General features: G+C 45.3%; 1 protein-coding gene, 1 non-coding gene and 1 pseudogene across 6 annotated transcripts; 1 reads left to right on the top strand and 2 right to left on the bottom strand.

Moving 5' to 3' along the window:
- Nucleotides 1-2085: 2085 nt before the first annotated feature.
- Nucleotides 2086-24555, bottom strand: MEAF6 (MYST/Esa1 associated factor 6). 5 transcript variants are annotated; one of them, XR_008390707.1, is made up of 9 exons: nt 24423-24555; nt 23189-23304; nt 20132-20219; nt 19942-19987; nt 8406-8598; nt 5373-7784; nt 4758-4815; nt 4100-4133; nt 2086-3601 (listed from the first exon to the last, which is right to left on the bottom strand). XR_008390707.1 is itself a non-coding variant. In XM_037149576.2 (8 exons), the coding sequence occupies exons 1-8, from the start codon at nt 24510-24512 to the stop codon at nt 3593-3595; spliced, it is 606 nt and encodes a 201-aa protein (XP_037005471.1). In that variant the 5' UTR covers nt 24513-24555; the 3' UTR covers nt 2086-3592. The 5 variants fall into 5 exon arrangements, 2 of the variants coding, with proteins under 2 accessions (XP_037005471.1, XP_037005472.1); XR_008390706.1 differs by lacking the exon at nt 5373-7784 and adding an exon at nt 4921-4950; XR_005083107.2 differs by lacking the exon at nt 5373-7784.
- Nucleotides 8772-9055, top strand: LOC128626671 (60S ribosomal protein L36-like; annotated as a pseudogene).
- Nucleotides 14426-14531, bottom strand: LOC119052541 (U6 spliceosomal RNA). Its single transcript, XR_005083139.1, has one exon. It is a non-coding gene; the product is annotated as a U6 spliceosomal RNA (small nuclear RNA).
- Nucleotides 24556-24909: the final 354 nt, after the last annotated feature.

Here is a 24909-nt window from a genome sequence, read left to right as displayed (position 1 = left end):
CAGTGGGGCTTTGGGCGTGAGTGTTTAGTGGAGTGCTTCCTTAAAGCACTCTGAAAAGCCCAAGACGTGTATACCAGCTTTCAAAAGCTCACACTTGGTCCTGCCTAAATTCAAGATGCTTCCTTTCAGTCCCTCCCCTCGCCCCACACATAACAGAGGGGAAGGGAGGAAGAGAGTGAAACATCAGTGTGGTTGCCTCTCATGCATCCCCTACTGGGGATCTGACCCGGTCCGTAACCCAGGCATGTGCCCTGACTGGGAATCAAACTGGTGACCCTTTGGTTCCCAGGCCAGCACTCAATCCACTGAACCACACCAGCCAGGGAAGCTTCCAACCTTTTATTTTGTGGGCTGTTCCTGCAAAGTTGCTGTGGACAACTTGTAGGGTCTGAGGGTGTTTGGTTCTGACCTTGACTAAGCTATTTCCTCAGCTCCCTGGAAGATGACGCTTGAGACTCCCCAGGAAGCTTTGTACAAACACCACCCTACCCGAACAAGACATAAGATGTAACTACAAACTACCTGGTGTTTAAAAATGTCTTATAACTACCAAAAGGAGCACAGGACAACCTACTCATCTTAGAGATGAGAAGCCTAAAGAACAGAAAACTGAATTTACCCGGATGGCAGAAATCAACTAGCATGACTGCCCTCGGCCCTCCCATTCCCCTTTTTGCTCTTTAAACCAATTCATTTTCTGTCCCTAAAACCCGAAGCCACGCCCTACTCCAAACCCTGCTAACCGGAAGGCAGGCTGGGAAGGAAGCACCTTCTCGGTGGTCCTGGAAGTCAGTCACCCCAGGTCAGGGGGCTGCTACGATGAGACAGAAGAGGCCACCCGGCAGACCGCCGCTACCAGACGCGACAGGCAACGACTACGCAGGCATCTGCCGCCCAAATGAACGCACCCCTGTGTTCACACCTTTGTTCTGTGGAGCAATGACTTGATCAAAGTCATTACTTTACCTTTAAAGTCAGGCAAACGTACCTTATTTTGCAGTGTATAACACGCACTTTTTTGCCCAAATTTCTGAGGGAAAAATAAAGGTGCACATTATATGTGGGTGGTACTAATTCTGTATTTATATAAGTGCTTTTAATTCTTTTACTCATGCTTTTATAATACAAAAAAATTATAAAATTCCCCTGTAATACAAAAACCAAGTATCTGAATATACATAAATAAATAATCGAATTACAAAAATTAAAATGAGGGCCCTGGCTGGTGTAGCTCCGTGGATTGAGCACAGACCTGTGAACCGGAGCTGCCGGTTCAATTCCCAGTTGGGGCACATGCCTGCATTTTGGGACAGGCCCTCAGTTAGGGGCGTGTGAGGGGCAACCACACACTGATGTTTCTCTCCCTCTCTTTTTCCTTAACCTTCCGCTCTCTCTAAAAATAAGTAAATAAAATATTTTAAAAAGAAAACAAAAGATTTTTTTCCTCTGAAAGTTTGGGCCAAAAACATGCTGCGTATTACACCCTGGGAGTGCATTGCACACGGCAAAGTGCAGGAGTTTACACTGGAGGTCACAAGTACAACAAACATGATACACCAGCAAGGTAACACTTGGTGCCTTTTTCTACACCACCCCAATGTAGGGAACCTATGCCATCTCTTAGGACTTGAGCAGCTCTAGTATGCCCAGCCAGCTTCCAGGAATGCTGGGAGCTCCCCCTAATCGATGGTAAAACTCCATGGAGAAAGTCAGTACAGAGCACGCAGCCTGGCTGTGACCGTACACACACGGGCGCATCCACACACACGGACATGCCCGAGTGACACGGCTTTTTACACGCAGCCCTGCTGTGCCCCCGGCCAGCATCAAGCTACGACCGTGGCTGGCAGGTCCGCCACGTGCCTTCCTCGGAGCCAGGGAGCCCCCAGGCGCCCCCGGCCCTCCCGGAAAGACGACGCTCTGACACAGTGCGGATGCTTGTGGTCTCCACTGCTCCCGCTGGTCATTTTGTAAAGGAACAGCCTGCACATAAACTATTTCCTTACAGACCCTGACATTAGCGTTCTGCTACCAAAGATATAGCCAAAGACATCTAAATAGCCACAGACTCCAAAAAAATAAAAAAAAGAAGAAAAAGGTTTATTTGAGAACAAGAGTGAAAGCTTTTGCACAGACAAGGTAGAATTGTTTTGATAATCAACGCCACCACATTCAGCTCTACCAATATTATCACAGATGGAACATATTTTTTTCTAACAGAGATATAGGCATAAGGACTATGACTAAATAGAGTCAAAGGAGAGGTGAGGCCCCCAAGTCTCGTCCCTAAGACTGAGTCACAACACGGGGTTTAAGTCGCACTAGCCAGTCTCCCAGGGCAGAGGACAGTAATTCCCAACTTGGCTTCCTATCAGAATCCCGGGGAGTCTTGGAAAGGAAATCCCCACCATGAGACTGTACCCCAGCCCAGAGTTTCTGGGGGTGGGGCCCAGGCATCAGTATTTTTTAAACTTCCCAGGTGATTCCAGCGTGCAGCCGAGGGAGGGCACCACTGCTCCAGAGGCTGCTAACCACCATCAGCCAGTTCCCCGGCCCCGCAGTGAGAACAGGGACCCGTGGGCACTGCCAGCTCCCACTGACCCGTCTTTCACTCTGTTCAAGAACTCCGCGTGTTATCAGCCTTGGGTGCAATTTTCAGCCCTTCCATACGCCTTAGTGATTTTTAAAGCACTATTTAATCAGGCAATACCAGCAGAGAGAGATAAGATGGGAAAAAAATTTCCACAAGGCATGATACAAATAAATAAGTGAAAAAAAACCCCTCAGGTTTCAGAGTAAAGCATGAGAAGTCAAACCCTGTGATACTTTATTTATATAAAAGAATAAAAATATTTTAAAAGGACTGATTAAAACTTATGTTTTTCAGCTTTTTCTATTCCTTCAACATGGAAACTGCTTCCAATTCAGAAAGAGTTCAGGGAGGTAATCATTAAATAAACACTTTACCTTTCCCCTGCGCAAAACCAAAGAGCCAAGTTCCCCATTTTATTTTTGGCGACCCGGACTACTTTCCGTTCAAGAACATCGGCAACTCTGCGAAACAGCTTGTTAGATACGTCCGCAGGAAGGTATGAGCTGTACGAAGTCATTACAAAAAGTCCCAAAAGAAAGTAAAATGGTAAAAACAATAGAAAAATGGTAAAACACAAACGAAATAAGAAAATGCCCGGTATTGACAGCCTCCATCTGAAATGCGACCTCTGCTCTCCTTCCAGCACAAAAGCAGAGAACATTTCTCGACGGGGACCACAGATGCAGCTGAGGCCGGCCAGTCTCGGGGGCAGACGTTCATTCCAGGAAGGGAGAGACTCAGCAACGTGCTGGGACTGGAACCATGTCACGGTCTCCCCGCAGTTCTGTTACTAAAAATGACACAAAGCAAATGATCCGGTGTGGTCTCACGGAAATGACTTGTCACCACATTTCAGAAGGAACTACTCAGTCACAGGCACTGGGTCTGGGAACGCAGAGCGGGACAGCCACGCACTCGGGCAAGGGAGGTGTGTCTTTGTGAGTCCGGAGGAGGGAGGCAAGGCGCTGCGGCCTGGAAGCTTCTGCACGAATGAGTCTTCTAATAGTCCTAGAGAGAGAAAATGAAGTCCAATTCATTCTCAGCAGAACACTGGTTTGAAGCTTTCAAAAAAAAAATCTCATAAACAACCTCCGTTAGGAGATTACCCTGTAGCCAAAGATTCTATTTCAAATGTAATATACAGTATTTCACATCTGAAAATGACCCGTCCTCTGAGTTCACAGAGGGACTGAAACACCAAGTCTGCCCTAATTACCAGACATCCTGAGCGCACCAGTCAGAGACAAAAAACTAATATTGACACTTCATTAGTTAATGGAAGGGAAGGCTTCTTCAGTAAAAATGTGCAACTCCTTTCTCTCTCCAATGTAAAAAAACTAAGTAACGCCTAGAAGTTGAAGTGCACACAGACTGACATCCCGGATTTCGAAACTTGAGTTGTGATCCCAGCTGAGGGACACTCAGGTTCTGAAGACATTTTTCTCATCACTCGTTCATCACCCACCAAATTCCCGGTCTCTCTGAAATGGTCCGGCTGATACTTACGGCTCGTGGTTTTTTGTTTAACTTCAGATCAATCCTGTGCGGGGAAAAATAAAAACATTTGCATTGTAATTTACAGAAAAAGAATCCAAGAATCAGCTACTGAATAAGGCACAAGCTATAACAAAGCCTATTTGGTTAAGTAAAATCCACATTCTCATTAGACTATGTCATATTTAGCTGTTTATCCAGATATTATTAAGCAAGTATTTTTTAAAAAATGAGCAGATACTCTTGCCCCAAGGCAAACTTATGACTCAAAAAGAAATACAGAGCAGTTATGAAAGCCATACAATTTTTAAAAGTTATTCCAAAATTACACATTAAAGAGACTGAATCAGGAAGGCATGCTCTGTGTTCATGTGTTAGCTCTGTAACTGCATCGCTGCTCGTCACCGAGATACACCGAGATTCAGGATAGGAAAGAGACTAGGAGTTTGTGTTTCTGGGCATGAAACACAAGAGAAATTAAACAAATTTCAATTTTTAAATCTTTCCAAAGCAAAAGATCAAGATCTTAAACTATTAACTCCTTATGAAGCAAAGCCAGAAAATCAATTTAAATAGGAATTAAAGTAAAAGTTATCTATTTTAAAAGCAATTAAAGTGCATAAAAGTGAAGTTTACTTAATTTTGCTGAAGTTATTAAATAAAATGTTACCTCCATCACGTTTTTCTGTTTTTAAAAAAAACTTCCCAGCCTAACCTAATATACATACCTACAATTAAACAGATAAACTATGGGTTAGAAAGGTCTCGGAAAGGCATACGGGTCTCTACACACTGAACAACACAGCACAAACACCAATGCAAGTCAAACTTACTCAAAGTCATAATCAAACATGCCAGACGGGCTGAGGGGCAGCATTTGAAAGGAAGAAAGCAATAGAGATTAATATACTAATTGAATAAATTAGTCAATTAGCCACCCTAGCAAGATTTGTAGAAACAAAATCAGCTTTAAGAATCTTAAGCCATACAGTTTTCAAACATCAAAGCATCAAAGATTTTGTGGTTGGGAGAGTCCCTTCCCTCAATGGTTTTCATATCAGAAGAGCAGACTATGAAAGGAAAAGTTATTTCATTAGAAAACTAGGTACCTGCAGGCCTTCTGTCAGCGGCCAGACTCAGAGTTAGGACTTGGGGAACATTTAATTGTGATGACAGATATAATCAGAGCGTTAGCAGAAACAGAAAAAGAAGGGTTTAGTCATACAATGAAAGGCGCTTGGAAGACAGTACCAACAACTCGGCAAAACAAAAGATAAAAACATACATTTAAAAAACTTTTTGCAACTTTTAACTCAAGTATTATGTTCGAAACAAGTCACATGTTCTAAACGAGTTATAGGTTCTAAACGTGGTCCTTTTCTACAGCACTCATTCTAGGAGCCAGGAGTGGAATGCACTTCAGTGACAGGTGAGTCTTGTTCCAGAAACTGCGGAGCCTGAACTGGTGATGGCAGTTAACTGTTTACATCAGGGCTGCACCCCTATGAAAACAAAGGGAAGTTGACACCCACAGGCACCCAGGGCTCAGGGACCCGGAGGGCAGCCATCCGAGGAGAAAGCCGCGTAAGCCGCCAGGCCCACGGGCCGGGGGTCTGGGCGGGCCTCCCGAGCAAACGCCCGCCCCTCGCACAACGCCGGCTCCCGCTGCTCCGACCTCCCGACTGCACAAGGGCGGTAGAACAACACGCCAACGGCTCTTCCCCTCCCAGTCAGTGTCTGCGGGAGTGAAGGGGGAGTGAGCCCGGCACCCATGTCCTTGTGCAGCAGCTGCACCCGGGCCACTTGGGAAAGAGTATAAAGTAAGTGTACAAACCAAGAACCACCGAAAATTTAACTTTCAGCATCACTTAACTTTGTTCACCAAGTGGACAGTACCTACCCAATGACAACTTCACAGACAACCTAGAGGAGTTCTGGAGTTTGGCATGGAAATAAAAACCTAAAAGAGTGGCTGGAAGTTATTATTTCAACGTTTTTTCTTTAGAGATACTGAAACTTAATCAGATAGGATGTAAAATATAAAAATTCTGAACAGTGAATTGTGATCAGTTATGAATGCTAAAAACTATCTGATAAATTTTCATATTCCTAAAGAGGACAAATTCAGAAGTTATTCCTTTTTGCTGAAGAACCATATTTATTTCCATTTTGCTCCACCCACCACTAGACGATGCCTGGCACAGAGCAGGTACTCAGACGCTCGTGGCAGTGGTTCGCTGCTGGCCTCATCCCAACACACGGGTGCGGCTGGCCAGAGGACGAACAGCGCCACTCGGGGCGAGCTCACAACGTGCACAGAGTGCCGCGCCCAGCCCCGCACTGCCACACTCACTCAGACATCAGTCGGGCGCAGGCTGGGGGCCAGGTGCACTTCCCGACTACAGATGGCAGGGCTCTGAGAGCCGTAACCGGCCACTGAGCTGCCAGTCAGGCACACTCCACCTGCTTTCCCCAGACGGGGGTAGGTCCGCTCCACTCTGCCACGGTGGGGCAGGCTCAGGCAGATTAAAACAGGGAAATGGTCAAAGGACCCTGCTTCCCAAACAGAAAACACCATTTGTAAAAACAATACAAAGATCTTCATAAATCCTAGTATTTTTCTGGAAGGAGTTAGCTTCCAGGGCCAGGACAAAAAAGGGTAGAAAGAAGTGCAGTCCCTACAGAAATCTACTAGGAACCCGCAAGAAGTTAAATTCAATGCCTGATTCTATTTTATCAGCAGCTAATCATGTCAGAGGGAAATGAGGTATTACCTGAAATAAACAAGAGCCATCTACAGAGTGTCTATTGGCATCAGTAATTCAAAAAAAGTCCCAGAAACGTTAATGGAATTCCCCCTACTCTAGACTGAAATAGGAAAAGCAGCATTACTATTATAAAATGACACTGGAGTGTATTTAATAAAAGCAACACAGGGCATGACATTTAATCATCTCGACAATTTTGAAAAATATTTTTAAGAGCGTGGTTCTCTGCTACTCTTTGTGATAAGCCAGCATCAGCCCCGTCCCAGCGATCAGACAAGCAGCCTCACGAAAAGAACCGATATGTCATTTGTACTGTTTCTTACTGCGCTTGTGAGATCGGCCTGGTGATCTGTGGTTTGCAGAAAAATGCTAAGCTGGCAGTCCTTAGCCACAATCTGGAGGAAATACTATTTCTGCAGTCTAAAACCACCACCCCCATCAAGAAAAACTCTTAACAGATGAAAGAATCAACAGATTCCAAAGAGGCTTAAACCAGTAGTGTTAATACTGCATTATTCCCATGTGCTGCACCCACAGAGCTAACAATTTAACACCTTGGGTGCAGGAAGGAAAATCCTACCACGTGCAAAGTGACCCGATCCAGAAGCAGAATGGACCGCAGGGAGCCCCACCCACCCCTGCAGGCCCCCGTTCCTCTCCTCGGCATGAGGGCTCCTGGGGGAGCCAGAGAAGAGCCCGACCTCCTGGTCGCCTGGCCTCCAGGCCTCCCAAAATGTCTAAGGCCAGGCCAAGCCTTCTCCGTTTGGAAACTGCGTTTCCCTCTCTGAAGGCAGCTGTGTAATTTCCAGTGACCTGAGATAAGTGGCCTCGCATGATCATACAAACCCCAAGCGGAGTCAATGCTAAAACCCTCTTTGGGCAACACCTGGCCTCTCTGTCCACTGATGTCATTCCTATCTCACCGCGCACTGCAAAAAAACACAGTGACAAATGTTATCTAAGAAGGTACTCTCACAGCTCACAGACTTTACATTGTTCCTCTGATATCTGAAATCAGCATTTTGCAGAGACACAAAAACAGAGATACCACATGCAATACAAAAGAAAGCATATTTAAAAAGAAAATACTGCATGTCAGATCAGTTCTCTTCATTCACGAGGAAACAAGAGTAGGCAGGGATCGGCACTGAGAGCAAAGGACTTCAACCCACTTGGCAGCTTCCAAACATAGTGACATTTTTCAAAAACTGTTACACAGACTCCATTTCCACTTCCCTTTTCCACTTTGTGAACAGCACTCCAAATCCACTGCCCAAAACCAATTTTTTGTGAAATAAAATTTTTCTGCACTAGGAACGGGGAGAAGGAGGCCCTTCTGCCTGGGTGTGCACATTCCCACCGATTCCTCAATTAGTCTGTTTCTTTGGGACCAGCAGAACTTCTTCCCAACAGCAACAGAAGGACCAAATCAATGCTGAAGAGATTTCATTCTAGTAAAGCCCCTGCACGGCCACGGTCGCGGAAAGTCTGGGAGGGTGGGGGTGGGCTGGGGGGCGGGGAGGCAGGGGGAGGCGCTCCCTGCCACTGACCTGTGCCGGTTTTTATTCTTTCGTTTTTTATGGCTGCTGTGATGACTTCCTGAGGAAGTGGAAGAAGCAGCCTTCTGAGGTTTCACTCCCTGCACAGATCCATCCAGATCCTCAGGGTCCTCCTGGTTGGGCTCATTTTCCTGATTGTGGAAGTCTGGAGAAGTGTCACTTTCCGTCCCACTTCCTGGCTCCCCTGGAGGGAATAAACACAAAGCCCCAGCAGCACCATGAGTACTCCTCAGGCAATCTGTCATCAGGAGAGATTTTTTGAGAACTACTATATTTTTTTTAAAAAACTAACTAGCTTCCCCCGCAGCAGCCACGGAGGAGCGAGCAGCAGCCACGGCTCTCCACTGCCCCACGGCCATGGGCCTCAACAAGGACCACAAAGTGGCAAAGAACGCGAGCAGGCCGAGGCACAGCTGCTGCCAGGGGCACCTCACCCAGAACACCAAGGTCCCTCGGGACATGATCTCGGAGGTGTGTGTATGGCTTTGCCTCCTATAAACAGCACACCACGAAGCTGCTCAAGGCCTCCAAGGACAAGAGGGCCCAGGAAAAGGGTGGGGACACACATCTGAGCCAAGAGGAAGGGAGAAGAACTGAGCAATGTTCTTGTAGCCACGAGGAAGGCAACAGCCAAGGAATGAGCCCCATGCCCTCTGTGGAATGAACCCTGTTCAGGGGAAAAATAAACAAGCAAACTATACTCCTATCCTCATTATCATACCATCTAAATGACAAAAAGATACATAGAATCAAAGTATCAGTTACTAGAGTTCCTGACACATAATTGGAAACAGTGTAACCAGAGGCCACAGATCAAAGGACAGCTGGAAAATAGGAACAGAACCAGGATAACTCACTGCATAAAGGTTATCTGGCCCTAGCCAGATAGCTCAGTAAGTTAAAGCACTGTCCTGACACATCAAGGTTGCAGATTCAATCCCTGGTCAGGGCATATATAAGAAGCACCAATGAGCTCTGGATGAGGTCCAGTTGGTTGGAGCATCATCCCATAAACCAAAAGGTCAGGGATTCAATTCCCAGTCAGGGTACATACCTAGGCTGTGGGTTCAATCCCAGGTTGGGGAACATACTACAGGCAATCAATCAATGACATTGATGTTTCTCTCCCTCTCTTTCTCCCTCCTTCCCCTCTCTCTAAAAATATAGTGTGGCTCAGTGGAGTGCAGCCTGTGAACTGAAAGGTCAGAAAGAGGTCATAAAGGCTCAGTGGATTTAGTGCCATTAGTGCCGGCCTGCCTGCAAACTGAAAGGTCACCGTTCACCGGTTTGGTGCGGTTTGGTTTGATTTGGTTTGATTCTCTGTCAGGACACATGCCTGGGTTGCAAGCCAGGTCCTCACTTGGGGGCCTTTGGGGGTGTGTGAGAGGCAACCAATCAATGTATCTCTCACGCATCAATCTCTCCCTCTATTTCTCCCTCCCTTCCCTGCTCTCCAAAAATAAAATAAAATTTTGGTAAATGTATTATTGTTTAAGCCTTTCACACTTAACTGTTGGAGGATGCTAAACATATATGTACGTTATCTGTTTCTAAAACTTGTCAAAAGGGGTTATGCAGACGGTAGTACCAGGGGCTAGTTTTCCTCTTTTCAAGTCTTCGTATTATAACCTGCTGCGAAGAGATTTCACATTGAGTAGCACATGGACTCAAGAAGTAAAAGAAAGAGATGGTCCCTCAAAATCAAAAGGGAAATAGAACCAGATTGCAGAAATCACAAAATCCTGTTTTTTTAATGAAATCCTATTTTTGAACACTTCATGAAAGCAACAGAAGAGGGAGCTCTAGAACTATGAAGCTAGAAAAGTATACATTTAAAAAAAAATTTTAAAACACTTTATTTATTTTTAGAGAGCAGTAAAGGGAGGGAGAAAGAGAGGGAGAGAAACATCAATGTGTGGTTCCCTCTCGCGCACCCCCAACCAGGGACCTGGCCCGCAACCCAGGCATGTGCCCTAGACTGGGAATCAAACCGGTGACCCTTTGATTTGCAGGTTGGCACTCAATCCACTGGGCCACACCAGCCAAGGCTAGAAAAAGTATATTAACCAACTTGGTGTTTCTAGTTCAGGAAAATAGATTTCATACAAAAATTAGCAAAAGAATTTTAATACTTACCACATAAAACTACAGTAACCAAGACCACATGGCACTGGCGTAAGAAGAGACATACAGAACCAGAGAGGAGGGTTCAGAGGCCGGATAGAGGAGGTCTGTCCAGAAAAAGTCCAGCCATTATTAATATAATGATAACAGTTTGTGCAACATCGATGTAACCTGGCAGCCAAGGAGAGTGGACCGGAATGCACGTGTGAACAATGACGACTTCACTGTACTGGTCAGTGGGGGTGGTAGATGCCACTGAGCGAGCACGTGTACTGTGTGGCTGTCACACTCAAAACGACTGAGCGAATAGAGCAAAATAACTGCACCCAATTTTGCATTACAGAAACTTTGCATTTCCTCTACAGAAACTATTCGGATGATTCAGAAAGTCACAACTATGGGCAGCCGGCGAGTAGCAGCTTTATCATGGCAACACACCCACTCATACATCACATGTTGTGCAGTTTTTTGGTGAAACGTAAAATCGCCCAGGTGACTCAGCCCCCTACAGCCCAGATTTGGTGGCCTGTGACTTCTGGCTTTTCCCAAAACTAAAATCAATGTTAAAAATGAAGAGATTTCAGACCATCGATAAGATTCAGGAAAATACAATGAGGCAGCTGATAGCAACTGGGAGAACTGTGTGAGATCCCAAGATGCCCACTTTAAAGGGGACTGAGGTGTCACTGTCCTGTGTACAATGTTTCTTGTACTTTGTATCTTCTTCAATAAGTCTATTTTTCATATTACATGGCTGGATACCTTCTGGACAGACCTTAAAAACCTTTACCATTTATGATTGACTGATTTTCAACAAAGGCATGTTGACTAATCCAGCCCTTCTGCATTTGACAGGCAATTCAGTTAAAGGACACTGGTGAGCAACGCACTATTCACCTCCCAGGGGCCGATGCCGTCGGAGCTCTGCATAAGCAGATGCAGTGGTCATATTCTTTAAGCTGAAACTGTGCATATCAAATCAAAGCCCTGTGAGTGGTGACAGTAACATGCCAGGTAGTAACCGATGTCCCAGAGAAAAGGAGTGAGTTATTCAGGAAAAAGCCTCATTTTTTTCCCTTTAAAAACAAAATGGAAGACTTCCTGCCAAGATGGAAGCATAGGTAGACACACTGTGCCTCCTCGCACAACCAAAATAAGGACAACAACAATTTGAAAACAAAAAACAACCAGAACTGACAGAAAAATCGAATTATATTTAACTCCGACAACCAGAGTTAGAGAAGAAACATTCATCCAGACCTGTAGGAGGGGCAGAGTCAGGCAGCCGGGGCACAGAGGACTCAGAGCAAAGTAGTGGCTGGCAGACCCAGTGAGGCGGCGATCGTGGAGGGGTGTGGGATCGTGGAGGGGTGTGGGATCGTGGAGGGGTGTGGTAGGCAAGGCAGCTGGCAGACCAAGTGGTCCCACATTCACGAGCAGATAAATCAAGCAAAACTGGGGAGTGGGACGGGGCCCCAGGGCCCAGAAATAAAGTCTCAAACCACAGATGACTGAAAACATCTGTGAGGGTGGAGGCAGCAGCGGGAGACTCCCAGCCTCATGGGAGGGTTTGTTGGAGAGACCCACAGGGTCCTAGAACATACACAGACCCACCCACCCAGAACCAGTAGCAGAAGGGCCCAGTTTGCTTGGGGGAAGCGACAGAGGCACTGAAAACTGGCAGAGAGCACAGCAAGCACCATTGTTCTCTCTCAGACCCCCGCCCCCATATATAGCATCACAACCCAGTGACTGGGTTGCCCCGCCCAGGGAACACCTAAGGCTCCACCCCTCATATGTAACAGGTGCATCAAGACAAAAAAAAAAAAAAGGCCCAAATGAAAGAATAGATCAAAGCTTCATAAAAAACATGACTAAGCAACAAAGAGGTAGCCAACCTATCAGATGCACAGTTCAAAACACTGGTAATCACGGTGCTCACAGAATTGGTTGAATTTGGTTGCAAATTAGATGAAAAAATGAAGGCTACACTAAGTGAAATAAAGAAAAATGTAGAGGGAACCAACAGTGATGGGACGGAACTGGGACTCAAATCAATGGTGTCAAAACTGGGACCAAAAGGAAGAAAGAAACATCTAATCAGAAAAGAATGAAGAGACTTCTGCCAAAATGGAGGCGTGGGTGGAAACACTGTGCCTTCTCGCACAACCAAGTTTAAAAACAACAAAGTTTTAGCAACAAAAACACAGCCAAGCCACAGAAAACTGAACTATACGGAAGTTTGACAACAACAAACCTTTCAGCCAGACTGGTAAGAGGGGCAGAGCCAGCAGCAGAGTGGGGTCGGGCAGGAAAGAGCCACTGGACCGACCCAGGTGTGAGAGACCCAAAGTTGCAGGCAGCTGTGGGCAGATCCCAGGTGTGGAGTAGCAGTGGGCGGACCCACTGAGGGCGCAAGGTGGCAGGCTGGTTGCAGTCACACATTCGTGCGCAGATTAACCAGGCGAAGGAGCAAGCAGTGAGACAGATGGCGCAGGCCACGGTGGCAGGAAGCAACAGAGGGGACCGCCATTGTCCCTCTCTGACCCCGCCCCCACATACAGCCTCACAACCCAGTGACCTGGGTGGCCCCGCCATGGTGAACACCTGAGGCTCCCCTCACATGTAACAGGCGCACAGGCAAACAGACCAAAACATGGCTCAAGAAGAACTCAGAGCCTCAGAGCCGATAAACCTAAGCGAACAAGAAATTGCCAACCTATCAGATACACAGTTCAAAACACTGGTGATCAGGATGCTCACAGAACTCATTGATTTTAGTCACAAATTAGAGGAACAAATGAAGGCTAAACTAATTGAAATGAAGGGAAATACACAGGAAACCAATACTAATGGAAAGGAAACTGGGACTCAAATCAAGGGCGTGGACCAAAAGGAAGAAAAAAAATGACCAAACAGAAAAATATGAGGAAACAAGAATTCAAAAAAATGAGGAGAGGCTAAGGAACCTCCAGAACATCTTTAAATGCTCCAACATCCGAATTATAGGGGTACCAGAAGGAAAAGAGGAACAGCCATGAGTGGAAAACTTATTTGATCCAATAATAAAGAAGAACTTCCCCAATCTGGCAAAGGAAATAGACTTCCAGGAAATCCAGGAAGCTCAGAGAATCCCAGAGAAGTTGGACCCAAGAAGGAACACACCAAGGCACATCATCATTACATTAGCCAAGATTAAAATGAAGGAGAGAATCCTAGAAGCAGCAAGAGATAAGGAGACAGTCACCTACAAAGGAGTTCCCATCAGACTGTCAGCTGATTTCTCAAAAGAGACATTACAGGCAAGAAGGGGCTGGAAAGAAGTATTCCAAGTCATGAAAGGTAAGGACCTACATCCAAGATTGATCTATCCAGCAAAGCTTTCATTTAGAATGAAAGGACAGATAAAGTGCTTCTCAGATAAGATCAAGTTCAAGGAGTTCATCATCCCCAAACCCTTATTGTATGAAATGTTAAAGGGACTTATCTAAGAAAAAGATTAAAAACATGTACAGTAAAATAACAACAAACTCATAATTATTAACAACCGTACCTAAAACAAAAACAAAAACAAACTAAGTGAACAACCAGAACAGGAACAAGACCACAGAAATGGAGATCACATGGAGGGTTAGCAACAGGGGAGTGGGAGAAGGAGAAGGAAGGAGAAGGTACAGAGAGTAAGTAGCATAGACAGTGGGGAGAAAATAGACGGGGGGAGGGCAAGAGTAGTGTGGGAAATGTAGAAGCTAAAGAACTTATGACACATGGACCTGCACTAAAGAGGGGAAATGTGGGTGGGAGGGGGTGTGCAGGGTGGAGGGGAGTGAAGGGGGGAATGGGACAACTGTAACAGCATAATCAATAAAATATATTTAAAAAAACAAAACAAAATGGACTGCTTCGTGCATTTGCATGTCATCCTAGTGCAGGGCCACACTAATCTCCTGTGTATCGTTCCAATTTTGGAACGTGTGCTGCCAAAGTGAGCAGGAAAAGCTTCATTTAAGGAGCAGAATGTAAACTGAACCTTAAAAATGAGAAGCCAAAATAAGCACCAAAAATTGCACGAGCAAAAGTGTAAAGGTGAGAAAACACAGGTGTATCTGAACACGGGTATATCTGGGACCAGTGAATCAAACATCATTTAAACAGAGAACCTGAGAAATGAGGTGAAATGGAATAGCAGGTTGAGAGAACTCGTCAACGTCACGGTAAGTAAAGGACTTTATCCAGGGAGACAGGATAACGTGAGGTTTAAGAGAACTGACTGTGGCTTAACCTTCCTCGGCCTGTGACCCTATCTGTAATGGGAGAATCCTTTCTTTCCTCTATCGAGTATCTCCTACGAATGAGGCGCTGGGCTAAACAGTGGGCCTACCACAGCGTTTCCCATTTTCAAGGAGTAGCTTCAAGGATTAAATGAGATAATGTAAGTAAAGTGTTTGCTTAGTGCCAGCAACACAGTAATTGTTCAAATCTCAATATCCCCAAGATCTACAAGCATTCAAGTCACATTCTAAACAAACAGCAAAGACCTTTTGCAGTAAAACAGCTGTCAGCAGGACACAACGTGGCCAAGACATCAAGAATGTCTGAATAAAGAAGCGACATCCAACAATGAATATTTATGGAGTTCTCTGCACAAATCCGTGTTTTAGGATTATTAGGCTAGAAGTGGTTTATAAGAGGGACTTGAGCCCGGGAGACTAAATTAAACCCTGTCAAAATACAAAGTGAGACCACAAAGGAAGAGTAATTTTCTTCCTGGGCTCAGGGAAGCAGGAGGGGACTGATGGCAGAAGGGCTGGGTGGTGACACCTGAAAGCGCAGCAGCGAGTCAGCCCACAGGAGGGCGCTGCCACCGTGGGAAGACACACGGGTCTGCTGCTCACTGCCAAAGCAGTGAGCAGCCCATTTCTAGAGCGAAGGACACCAGATTTTGATTAATGAATCCACAAATAAGACACTGTACTCATGAAAAGAAAGGAATAGCTATTGTGTCAAGGCAGTAACTTGGGACCAGCACTAAACACTTAAAGGGGAAAAGGAGGACGCTCGGGAGGATGCAGGAGGAGCAGCAGCGGCAGGATGCAGCAGCAGCAGCAGCAGCAGCAGGTCGCCTGCCAGAAGGACGCGAGAGCAGAGGGGAGACACGAGTCGTTGCGTCGTGGCCAGCGCCAGCGTCGTGCAGGAGAACCAACCGTAGGAACTGTGCTGATCCTTTAAAGGAAACTGGGTAAAATCTGCCTATTTTGTTTTTCTCTTATTCTTTAAAAAAAAAAAAGCTTCACTAATCTGCATAAAATCCCCCTTTACAGCCATGCTGACCCACTTTGTTATTCTAGTTTGGGTACATCTGAAGCCAGCGAGGCAGAATGTAATGCATTTGAGGAAATTTTTCAAAACAGTTTAAAAGTAAAATGCCAAAAGCACAAAACTCTAAAATCCTTGAGATCCAAGAACATGCAAGTCAGAATTCTAAGAAAAAAGGATGTTCCCTTCATTGCCGCCTAAGATCAAAAATAGAGAAATCATCCCACAAGATTTGTTACACAAAGGAAAAGTTACGAAAGGCAACAGAGACCACACCTCTCATGGAATTAATGCTTAGTTTGAACCACCAGAGTCATCCAGGGACTCCGAACCTTGAACTTGGTTTAAAGAGGCCCACGCACCTTGCAGAAGCAAATATTAAGTCTTCTCTGGAAGACAGCACAGCACCTTCATCTTAGCCCTCCAATTATTCTACGAATACTTTTAAATAATAAGAGCAGTGCTCAAAGACAAACAAGCATACAGGGAGGCTAGATTTCATGAGTAATGACCAGTAGAAACAACGAACAAAAACAGGCCATCAAGGAGTTCACAAAGTGAAATTACAGACTACAGAATAACTGTACTTACTACACTTAAAGAGGTAATAGACCAGTTTGAAAATAACTGCAGAGAAAGCTATTGAAAAGTTACATTGCAGATTCTATTTTTATGTATTTTATCCTCACATGAGGACATGCTTATTGATTTTTAGAGAGAGGGGCTGGGAGGGAGAGAATCAGCGATCGGTTGCCTCTCCTACGCGCCCTGACTGGGGACCAAACCTGCAACGTAGGCATGTGCCCTGACTGGGAACTGAACCTGCCACCTTTCAGGTTACAGGATGACACTCCAACCAACTGAGCCACACCAGCCACGGCTGCATAGCAGATTTTAAAAATAATTAAGTAGAATTTATGGAAATAAGATTGTAATAACAAAAGAATTAAAATCAAGGGAAGATTTAACAACAAATCTGATTTAATTGAAAAGAATTTTAGGAACTGGCAGATGAGAAAAAAATATTCATAATGCAGTACAGAGATAAAAAGAGATCAAAAAGTCCATTTAGTTTTTTTCTATAAAATAAAAGACATTTTGCCCTGCTGATGTAGCTCAGTGGATTGAATGCAGGCCTGTGAACCAAAAGATCGCGGTTCGATTCCCAGTCTGGGCACATGCCTGGGTTGCAGGCCAGTTCCCAGCATGGGATGCACGAAGAGGCAACCATACACTGATATTTCTCTCCTTCCCTCCCTCCCTTCCCCTCTAAAGATAAATAAATAAAATCTTTTTTAAAAAAATAAATAAAAATAAAAGACATTTTTATTTTCACCAATAACTATTGATTTGGATATTTTAAGCACGTCAGCTCTCTCCCATGTGGCAGAATGTTGATTGTTCTCAATGAATGTCTCAATTTGATGGCTACCAACTTCAACTGGTCCACCCATCCAGTAAGAAATCTCCAGTTCAAAACTTCATGAACCACTTTCGACATGTTCCATCAGTCACAGCACCTTCTCCACACACTGCACAAATCTTTTTTGTGTGTATTTCAGTTGCATTTTTACCTTTCTTGAAATAATAAAGCATAATATGCCAAAAATACTGCATATTTTCTTCCATCTTCAATACTAAAACAGCTACACAAAAATTCACCAATTTTGATGGTTTTTAAAATTATATATTTATCTATTTTAGAGAGACAGGAAGAGAGAGAAAGAGAGTGAGAGAAAACATCGTTTTGAGAGAAATATATGGATCAGTTAGTTGCCTTTCGCTCACCCCCAATCAGGGACCTGGCCTAGAACCCAGGCATGTGCCCTGACTGGGAATCATATCTGAGACCTTTCAGTTCTCAGGCCAGCACTCAATCCACTGAGCCACACCTGCCAAGGCACAATGTAATTATTTTAAAGGGGTTCTGACCTTTTGATTCATGAACTCCAGAACTCATGTAATTCTCTATAGTCTGCTTTACTCCAGAAAGAACTCAAGGCAGCTTGCCAAGGTTTACATAATGAAATCCAGTCAAATTTAAAATGAGATAAAGCAAAGAGGAATAGAAGAGGAAAATAAGCTGGATACAGTACTAAGATTCAGTCCCACGACGCATGTTATAAATTCATGTTTGCTTTCCAGAGGGGTACCACAAATCTGGCTTTAGGCATTTAGCACCCATGCAAAGTGGGAAATAGTCAATTATATGATTTGCAGTAGAAAAACAACTAGTCCCTCAGGAAAAATAACTATTCCTATAGGGGATAATAATAAGCCCTGACCTCATGGCTCAGTTGCTTGGAGCATCAGCTTATACAATGAAAGGTTCCGTCAGGTTTGATTCCGTCAGGACACATGTCTAGGTTGCGGGTTCAGACCCCAGACGAGACACACAGAAGACACAACCAATCATTGTTTCTCTCCCTCTCTCTCCCTCCCTGCCCCTCTCTTTAAAAAGCAATAAATAAATAGCCCTGGCTGATGTGGCTCAGTGGACTGAGCGCAGGCCTGTGAACCAAAGGGCTGCCGGGTAGATTCCCAGTCAGGGCACGTGCCTGGGTTGCAAGCCAGGTACCCAGTAGGGGATGTGTGAGAGGCATTTCTCTCCCTCTCTTCCTCCCTCTCTTCCCTTCTCTAAAAAATAAATAAATAAAATCTTTGAAAAAAGAATGATAATAACATTTGCAACATCCTCTTACAATACACAGAGACACATTTTATATGACCAAATGTAACTTTATAGGGAAGACCAAAGAATACTACTACGATGTGCTGCAGAGACGAGGCTCAATCCAGGAGGAAGACCTTGGGGTGACGGATGGTCTACGTATGCTTCAGAAGACCTTGAATACCTAAGTACCTGTCCCAGTCGAGCTCCTGAAAGGAAGTATGGAGACACCGCTACTCCGTGTGAATAATTAGGTGCAGAGCCATATACCAAACTCTCTGCTAAGCCAGGGGCAGGATGAGAGATTCTTGTAAACACGAACCTAAGGAGTGGAGTCTGCCTCAATTCACAAGGGCGAGACCAAGCATTTTCCTTAACCAGTCTTCCTGCTCCACAAAGCAGATAAAATGGGCTTACATTCTACAAGTGGCATTAACTGAGAAGACACAAGATTTAACTGATAGCAAAAGAAAAATCAAAAGGACTTGGTACGATGGATTAGGCTGGCAGAAAAAGGAATAAAAACGTCTACGAAGCTTTGAGTGGAGAAGTACTAAACAGAAAAACTGGGCGGACGTGTTTTGAAGGAAACAGAACAGCTCAGCTTTAGACAGAATGTCTGCATTTGAATATCTGAATGGAAACATGCAGAAGGCATTTTCCAGAACTTTTCTAGTAAATGTACCACTAAAGCTCAGGAAAGGGGTTAAGGACAGAGTTATAAATTTAGAAATCTGCACAGAGATATTAATGGAAGTAGCCGAGACGCCCTAATTTGCAAACTACCAAAATCCCTCTTCCGCATACCACTGCCCCAAAGCGAACCCTGGACCGCACGGTGAGCCGTGCCACCTGAAAGAAGCCCGTGGCCACAGTACGAAAAGGAGGCCAAGTTCCAGTGACCCAGGGCACAGGGAGAACACGCCGCCACACAGAGTCCGACTCAGCAAGTGTGCGGGCCTATATCCCATCACTAGGAATTAGAACAGAATTGCACTGCATGGCTCACAAGAAGTGACAAGGTTTGTTACAAAGTAAATACGGTCTACTCCCCATTTTATAGTTCAGAACACACAGGTACATTCTGTTTGCAGGGTCAGAATTTCCTGAAAATTAAATTGGATCTATGGGGATTTACTGGGTATGCCTAAAATTTTTCATGATAAAAGTGGGGTTTTTTTTAACTTTAAAAAAAATTCCCTAAGACTTATCAGGAGTGAAGACACATCTTTCTGGTTTTGAGCAGCTCACATCACCCTTCCTGTGACAAAAGTGGCAGAAGGAAGGACTTCTAGAAAGAAGACACAAGAGCATTAAGAGATGCAGTCTTCAGATACACAGTTGGGAAAGGCGGTAAAGGGAGAAACCATGGTAGCTTCCAAATACACTGATGAAAAAGTAACAACATAAACTTACTCTTTTCGATGAGCTGGTCCTGAACTCCTGCCAACGCACTTACTGCCTAAAAGAAAAAACCACTAGTTACTAGAAAAATCGTCACGGACCTTCGCGAGCTCTTACAGACAGGAGGGGTCGAGGAAAGGCACAGAAATGGAACTGACGCCTTCCCCAACCACGCAGGGCTCCCTCCACCCACGCCACTTACGGCTGCTGATGTAACCGAGGATTTGCTGAAGAGCCGCTCGGCTTCCTTGAACTTCCGGTTCCTGCGATCATTTTTGCTGTTGGAGTTTCTAAAACACACACGAGGATTCATTATAAGCACCAGGCTCTGTCTGTGGCTCAAGCTGCGGGTGTCTCAGGGAACGCGTGCGGAATTCGTTATGTTTTCATTCCCCCCACACCATGCAGACTGGCCAGAGGGACCTCGGTGCTGAACGCCTGTGTACACAGCAATGCCTTCGCTCCCGAGCATGAGGCTGCTTCAGCTGCTTCATGATCATTTTCATAGGTGTATATATTAATGACTTAAAAACAACTAGTGTAGACCAGTGATATGAAGTATCTCTGTTAAACAAACTTAATTTTTTTTAACTTTGAAAATTTAAAGGAAAAACCTGGGTTCCTTAGAAAAATGGTTGGGGACAAGAAAAAGGTGACAGAAAGGGGGACAATGTACTCAGACTAATAGAATTCTGTCAAAAGGACAAAGGAATTGTCTTCAGGGGGCTCCCTCCTGCCAAGTTTGGGATAAACTGAGCATCAAGAAGGATGATGGGTGTGTCAGCTTCGTGAAAAGTCACTGAGCTATATATTTACAATTTGTACACTTTTCTGTCTACACATCAGTAAATTAATTTATACTGAAAATAAACCTCTATAATAAAAAAGTGACAATATTAGATTTTAACACTAATTTTTTTTAAATCCATGAGTCTATAGTGATTTTTTAAAATACTTTATTTATTTATTTTTAGAGAATGGGGAAGGAAAGGAGAAAGAGAGGGAGAGAAACATCAGTGTGTAGTTGCCTCTCTCATGCCCCCTCCTGGGGACCAGGCCTGCAACCCAGGCATGTGTCCTGACCAGGAATTGAACCAGCAATCCTTTGGTTTTCAGGGCTGTGCTCAGTCCACTGAGCTATACCAGCCAGGGCTCTATAGTGATATTAATGAGAAACAGAGATAGAGAAGATGAAAGGGAAGAGATAGTACTGGCTGGTGTGGCTCAGTGGACTAAGCGCTGACCTGTGAACTGAAAGGTTGCTGGTTCGATTCCCAGTCAGGGCACATGCCTGGGTTTTGGGCCAGGTCCCCAGCAGGGGTTGCATAAGAGGCAACCACACACTAATGTTTTTCTCCCTTTCTTTCTCCCTCCCTTCCCCTCTCTTTGAAAACAATAAAATCCTTAAATTAAAAAAAAAAAAAAGGAAAGGCTCTTCTTTCAGTACACCAGTAATAAATGTAAAGAAACTAGTAAAATTAAGTCACCATTTTGCAACTTCCAGTATAATAACTTATTCTGATAGGAATGAACAATGTAGACTAAAACCACCAAATAAAAATGGGGGCAGGGGGAGCAGTATATTCCTACCGTCTAAAAGTATAAACTCCAAACTTACATGTTAATTTAAAAGAAAAGGAATAAACTTTGCAATGGGGAAATCACGTGGTCACACTCAGCAGCACCCGTAATGGCACAATCTGACATTACGTGCCTCCTGATAAAACAGCAATGACCAAGAGGGACACAAACCACTAATGCAACATTTCCGTCAGAAATGTTTAAAGGCTCTCTCGTGAGGTCACAATAAGAAAAATGTAGAATTGGGACATTCTACAAGATAACATCCTAAGACAGCTTCACCATCAAAAAGGTGGTGACGTTGTCATTAATTTAGAAGTTCATTTTTCTTCTACTTTAAGAAACTAAAGAAACAGCATAGCTAACGCAATGAACAACTCTGTCTAGATCAAAATAAGGTAGCACAGCATGCTGGGACAATGAGGGAAATTTTCATAATGGCTGTACATTAAACTGATACTATTAATGTTGTGCTAATTTTCTCAGCATAACTATGGCCAGGTAAGAAAAATGTTCTTAATCTTAGAGGATGTAACTGCTGACATACTTAGGGGCAATGTGCCATGAAATCTCCTTCTAACTTTAATAGGGGGAGCAAGAAAAACCCCAAGAAAGTCTAGGGAGAGAGAGGAGATAGAACCACACAGGGGTAGCCTACCAGAGACCCCTGTGGTGACAGCCCAGTTCTGTGTCCTGACTGCAGTGGTGGTTATGGGAATCTACACACTTAGAAGTGGCAGAAGTACACACAAAATACTAACGCCAATTTCCTGGTTTTGATATTATAGTTACATAAAACCCAATGGGGAAAACTGGGTGAAGGGCCATGGGTCCTCTCTGTACTACTTTTGTAACTGCCTATGTATCTACAATTATTTCAAAAATTAAAAAAAAAAATCTTAACATAGATACAGCTGGGTGTGTCGATCTACGTAATAGAGAGAAGTGAGAGAGGAAACATGTGGCAACAAGTTAACAACTGATGAATTACAGTGGAGGGTCTCAGGTGTTCATATACTATTCATTCCATTTTCTATAGATTTTAAAAATTTCTAAAAGTTTAAAAAGATTTCAAGAATATAATTACTAACAAATGGTGGCCCTAGCTGTTGTGGCTCAGTGGATTGAGTGCTGGCCTGCAAATCAAAAGGTCACAGGTTCAATTCCCATTCAGGGCAAACGGGCAGGTCCAATCCCCAGCTGGGGGCGTGTGAGAGCCGACCAATTGCAGGTCAAAGTCTCGCTCCCCCTCTTTTTCCCTCCCTTCTTCTCTAAATAAATAAATAAATAAATAAATAAATAAATAAATAAATAAAGTACTTGAAATACGTAAATAAATGGGGGTGCAGCTGGCACTAAGTATGGCAAATACTGTGAGGGTAGAACTCATCATGACTGATTCAAACGTGGAAAACACTAACAGGCCATTGTTGTGTAAGGAATTACACATACCTGTGCCATAGGAGGGACTTTCCCTGTTCTACAGATGTAGGATTTGCTTAGGATTACTCAGTGAGGCTAAGGCTGAGCCAGGGTCCAAGCCCAAGCCCAAACCTCTTTTCATACTACCACATACTATACACTGCCTCCCTGCAAAGTTGCTACCAAAAACTAACACGATCCTTAAAACAAGTATCAGTAGGTCGCAATACAAACACCACAGGCTTCTGACACTCACTTTTGGTTGGTCAGATACCTATCCCAGCCACGAATGATATTGCCATACATCTGAGTGTCTTCCAGGTAGCTTCCTTCAAAGGCATAGATCTGTCTCTCCAAGTTCGCCAGCGTTTCCTGAGAGATGAAAAACAAGGAAATGGATGTTGCCTCTTAAACACGAGCGTCAGGTCTGACCAAACTGAAATCTTGCTACTAGATTTAGTGCTTGCTACTCAAGCACAAATACACTAAACCAACATTGTGGAGAGATGGATGATACCGGGAGAGACAAGCAGATTAAGACAGTCTAGAACTGTCCTGCTGGATCCCTTTGAGAATACAATGGAACATAGCTTGTCCCCTGAAAAATGCATACATATACAGAATTTTGTATCTACTTCAGAGGGTTCATGGAAACTCAAGTCTGCTCATGTAGACTCCCCTCCCATGCATAAAGGTAGGGTGAGCAGCCTTCTATTGCTAGCCAACTCACTCCTCTTCGCTCAGAAGGGCCGCCTCCGCTGGACAGCCAGTTGCTATGGAAACCTGGAAGGGCTTCAGGTTAGATGGGCTCCCAGGTGCCCAACCAAGCCCGGGGAGGCAAAGAGGGCTTAGCCACCAGGGTGCATGAGGTCTTGGGTGCCTGTCACAATTCCTAATTCCCTAGACGGAGTCCGCTCCTCTCGCCTGTCACCTTCTAGACGTTCCCAAACACATCGCATCCCTGCCCATCAGAAATCCCATTCAATGAATCTACTCCTAGCCCCCAAAAGAACACGCGCCCCTCTATCCTCCAAGGACCAGATGGATGGCTGAGTCCCCCTCCCACAGCCGCCTCCTGCCCCGCCCCACCGAAGCCCACCTGCACGCCCGAACCAATCTCCTACAGCCTACCGACACACCCGCCCTCACCCACCCCCAAAGCTCTCAGCCACTCGCCTTTGCAGCGCTGCCACACTGAAGCCCCACAGCCCCAGGCGCCGTCGCTTCCCCTTGCCGCACCCCCTCCCGCCCTCTCAGTCCCCCTTCCCCCACCCTCCGGCTCGGCGCCTAGCCCCTGACCCCGGCTCCCGCACAGCCGGGAAGCTAAGGCGCCGGCGGGCCGCAGAATGCGCAGCCCAGCTTCAGGCCTCCGGATTCCCCGCCGCAGCGCAGCGCCCGCCAAGTAACGGCCTGCCGCTGCTGAGCTGGGGCCTGGAGGCGAGGGCAGGCAGGGGGCCCCCATCCGGACTCTCTTGGTGCTAGCCCCTCACCGCCAGCTCCTGCTTCCGCTTCACGAGCTCCGCCAGCTCCCGCCGGGTGTCCGGGATCTGCGGCGGCGCAGCCTTGTTATGCATCGCCATGTTGGGCTAAGGCGGGCAGCCGCACCGCCGGACAGGGGCGGTCCCTCCGCGCCGCCGCCCGCCAGGGGGCACCCGTGCCTCCCTGCGCCTGCGCACGAGGCTACTGGAGACGCTGGCCGCGCGGCGCTCTGGGCCTCTGGCTCGCGCGCGCTGCCTGGGGGACCCTAGTGGTGGGACTCTCGGATTGTAGTGCTACAGGCGTTTCTGCTCTTCGTGGATGGCTGATCATTACAGGCTTCTCAAACTCACAGTACCCAAACCAGACTCCTCCTAAGTCCCTTCAGTGAATGACTTTCACTGTCCACCGAATAATAGCCCAAGTGAGAAAACTCTCTTTCACCCCTCGATCCCGTCCAAAACCAAGTCCCCTGGCCTGGTAGACCCTGCAAATCCATTT

The sequence above is a fragment of the Artibeus jamaicensis genome, unplaced genomic scaffold, assembly GCF_021234435.1.
Source record: "Artibeus jamaicensis isolate MK-2021 breed Jamaican fruit bat unplaced genomic scaffold, CSHL_Jam_final scaffold_847, whole genome shotgun sequence".
NCBI lineage: Eukaryota > Metazoa > Chordata > Mammalia > Chiroptera > Phyllostomidae > Artibeus > Artibeus jamaicensis.
The sequence above is the reverse complement of the archived record's forward strand: the minus strand, read 5'-3'. Positions and strand labels throughout refer to the sequence as shown.

Bases quoted from the DNA above. Each gene is read 5' to 3' on its own strand.
- MEAF6 (XM_037149576.2), bottom strand. From the start codon at position 24,512: ATGGCGATGCATAACAAGGCTGCGCCGCCGCAGATCCCGGACACCCGG. The intron at 4,951-8,405 runs GTCAGTGGCAGG...GCTGCCCCTCAG, and splicing joins AAGAATAAAAACCGGCACAG to CCCGTCTGGCATGTTTGATT. The intron at 4,134-4,920 runs GTAAGTTTGACT...TTCCCCGCACAG, and splicing joins ATGTTTGATTATGACTTTGA to GATTGATCTGAAGTTAAACA.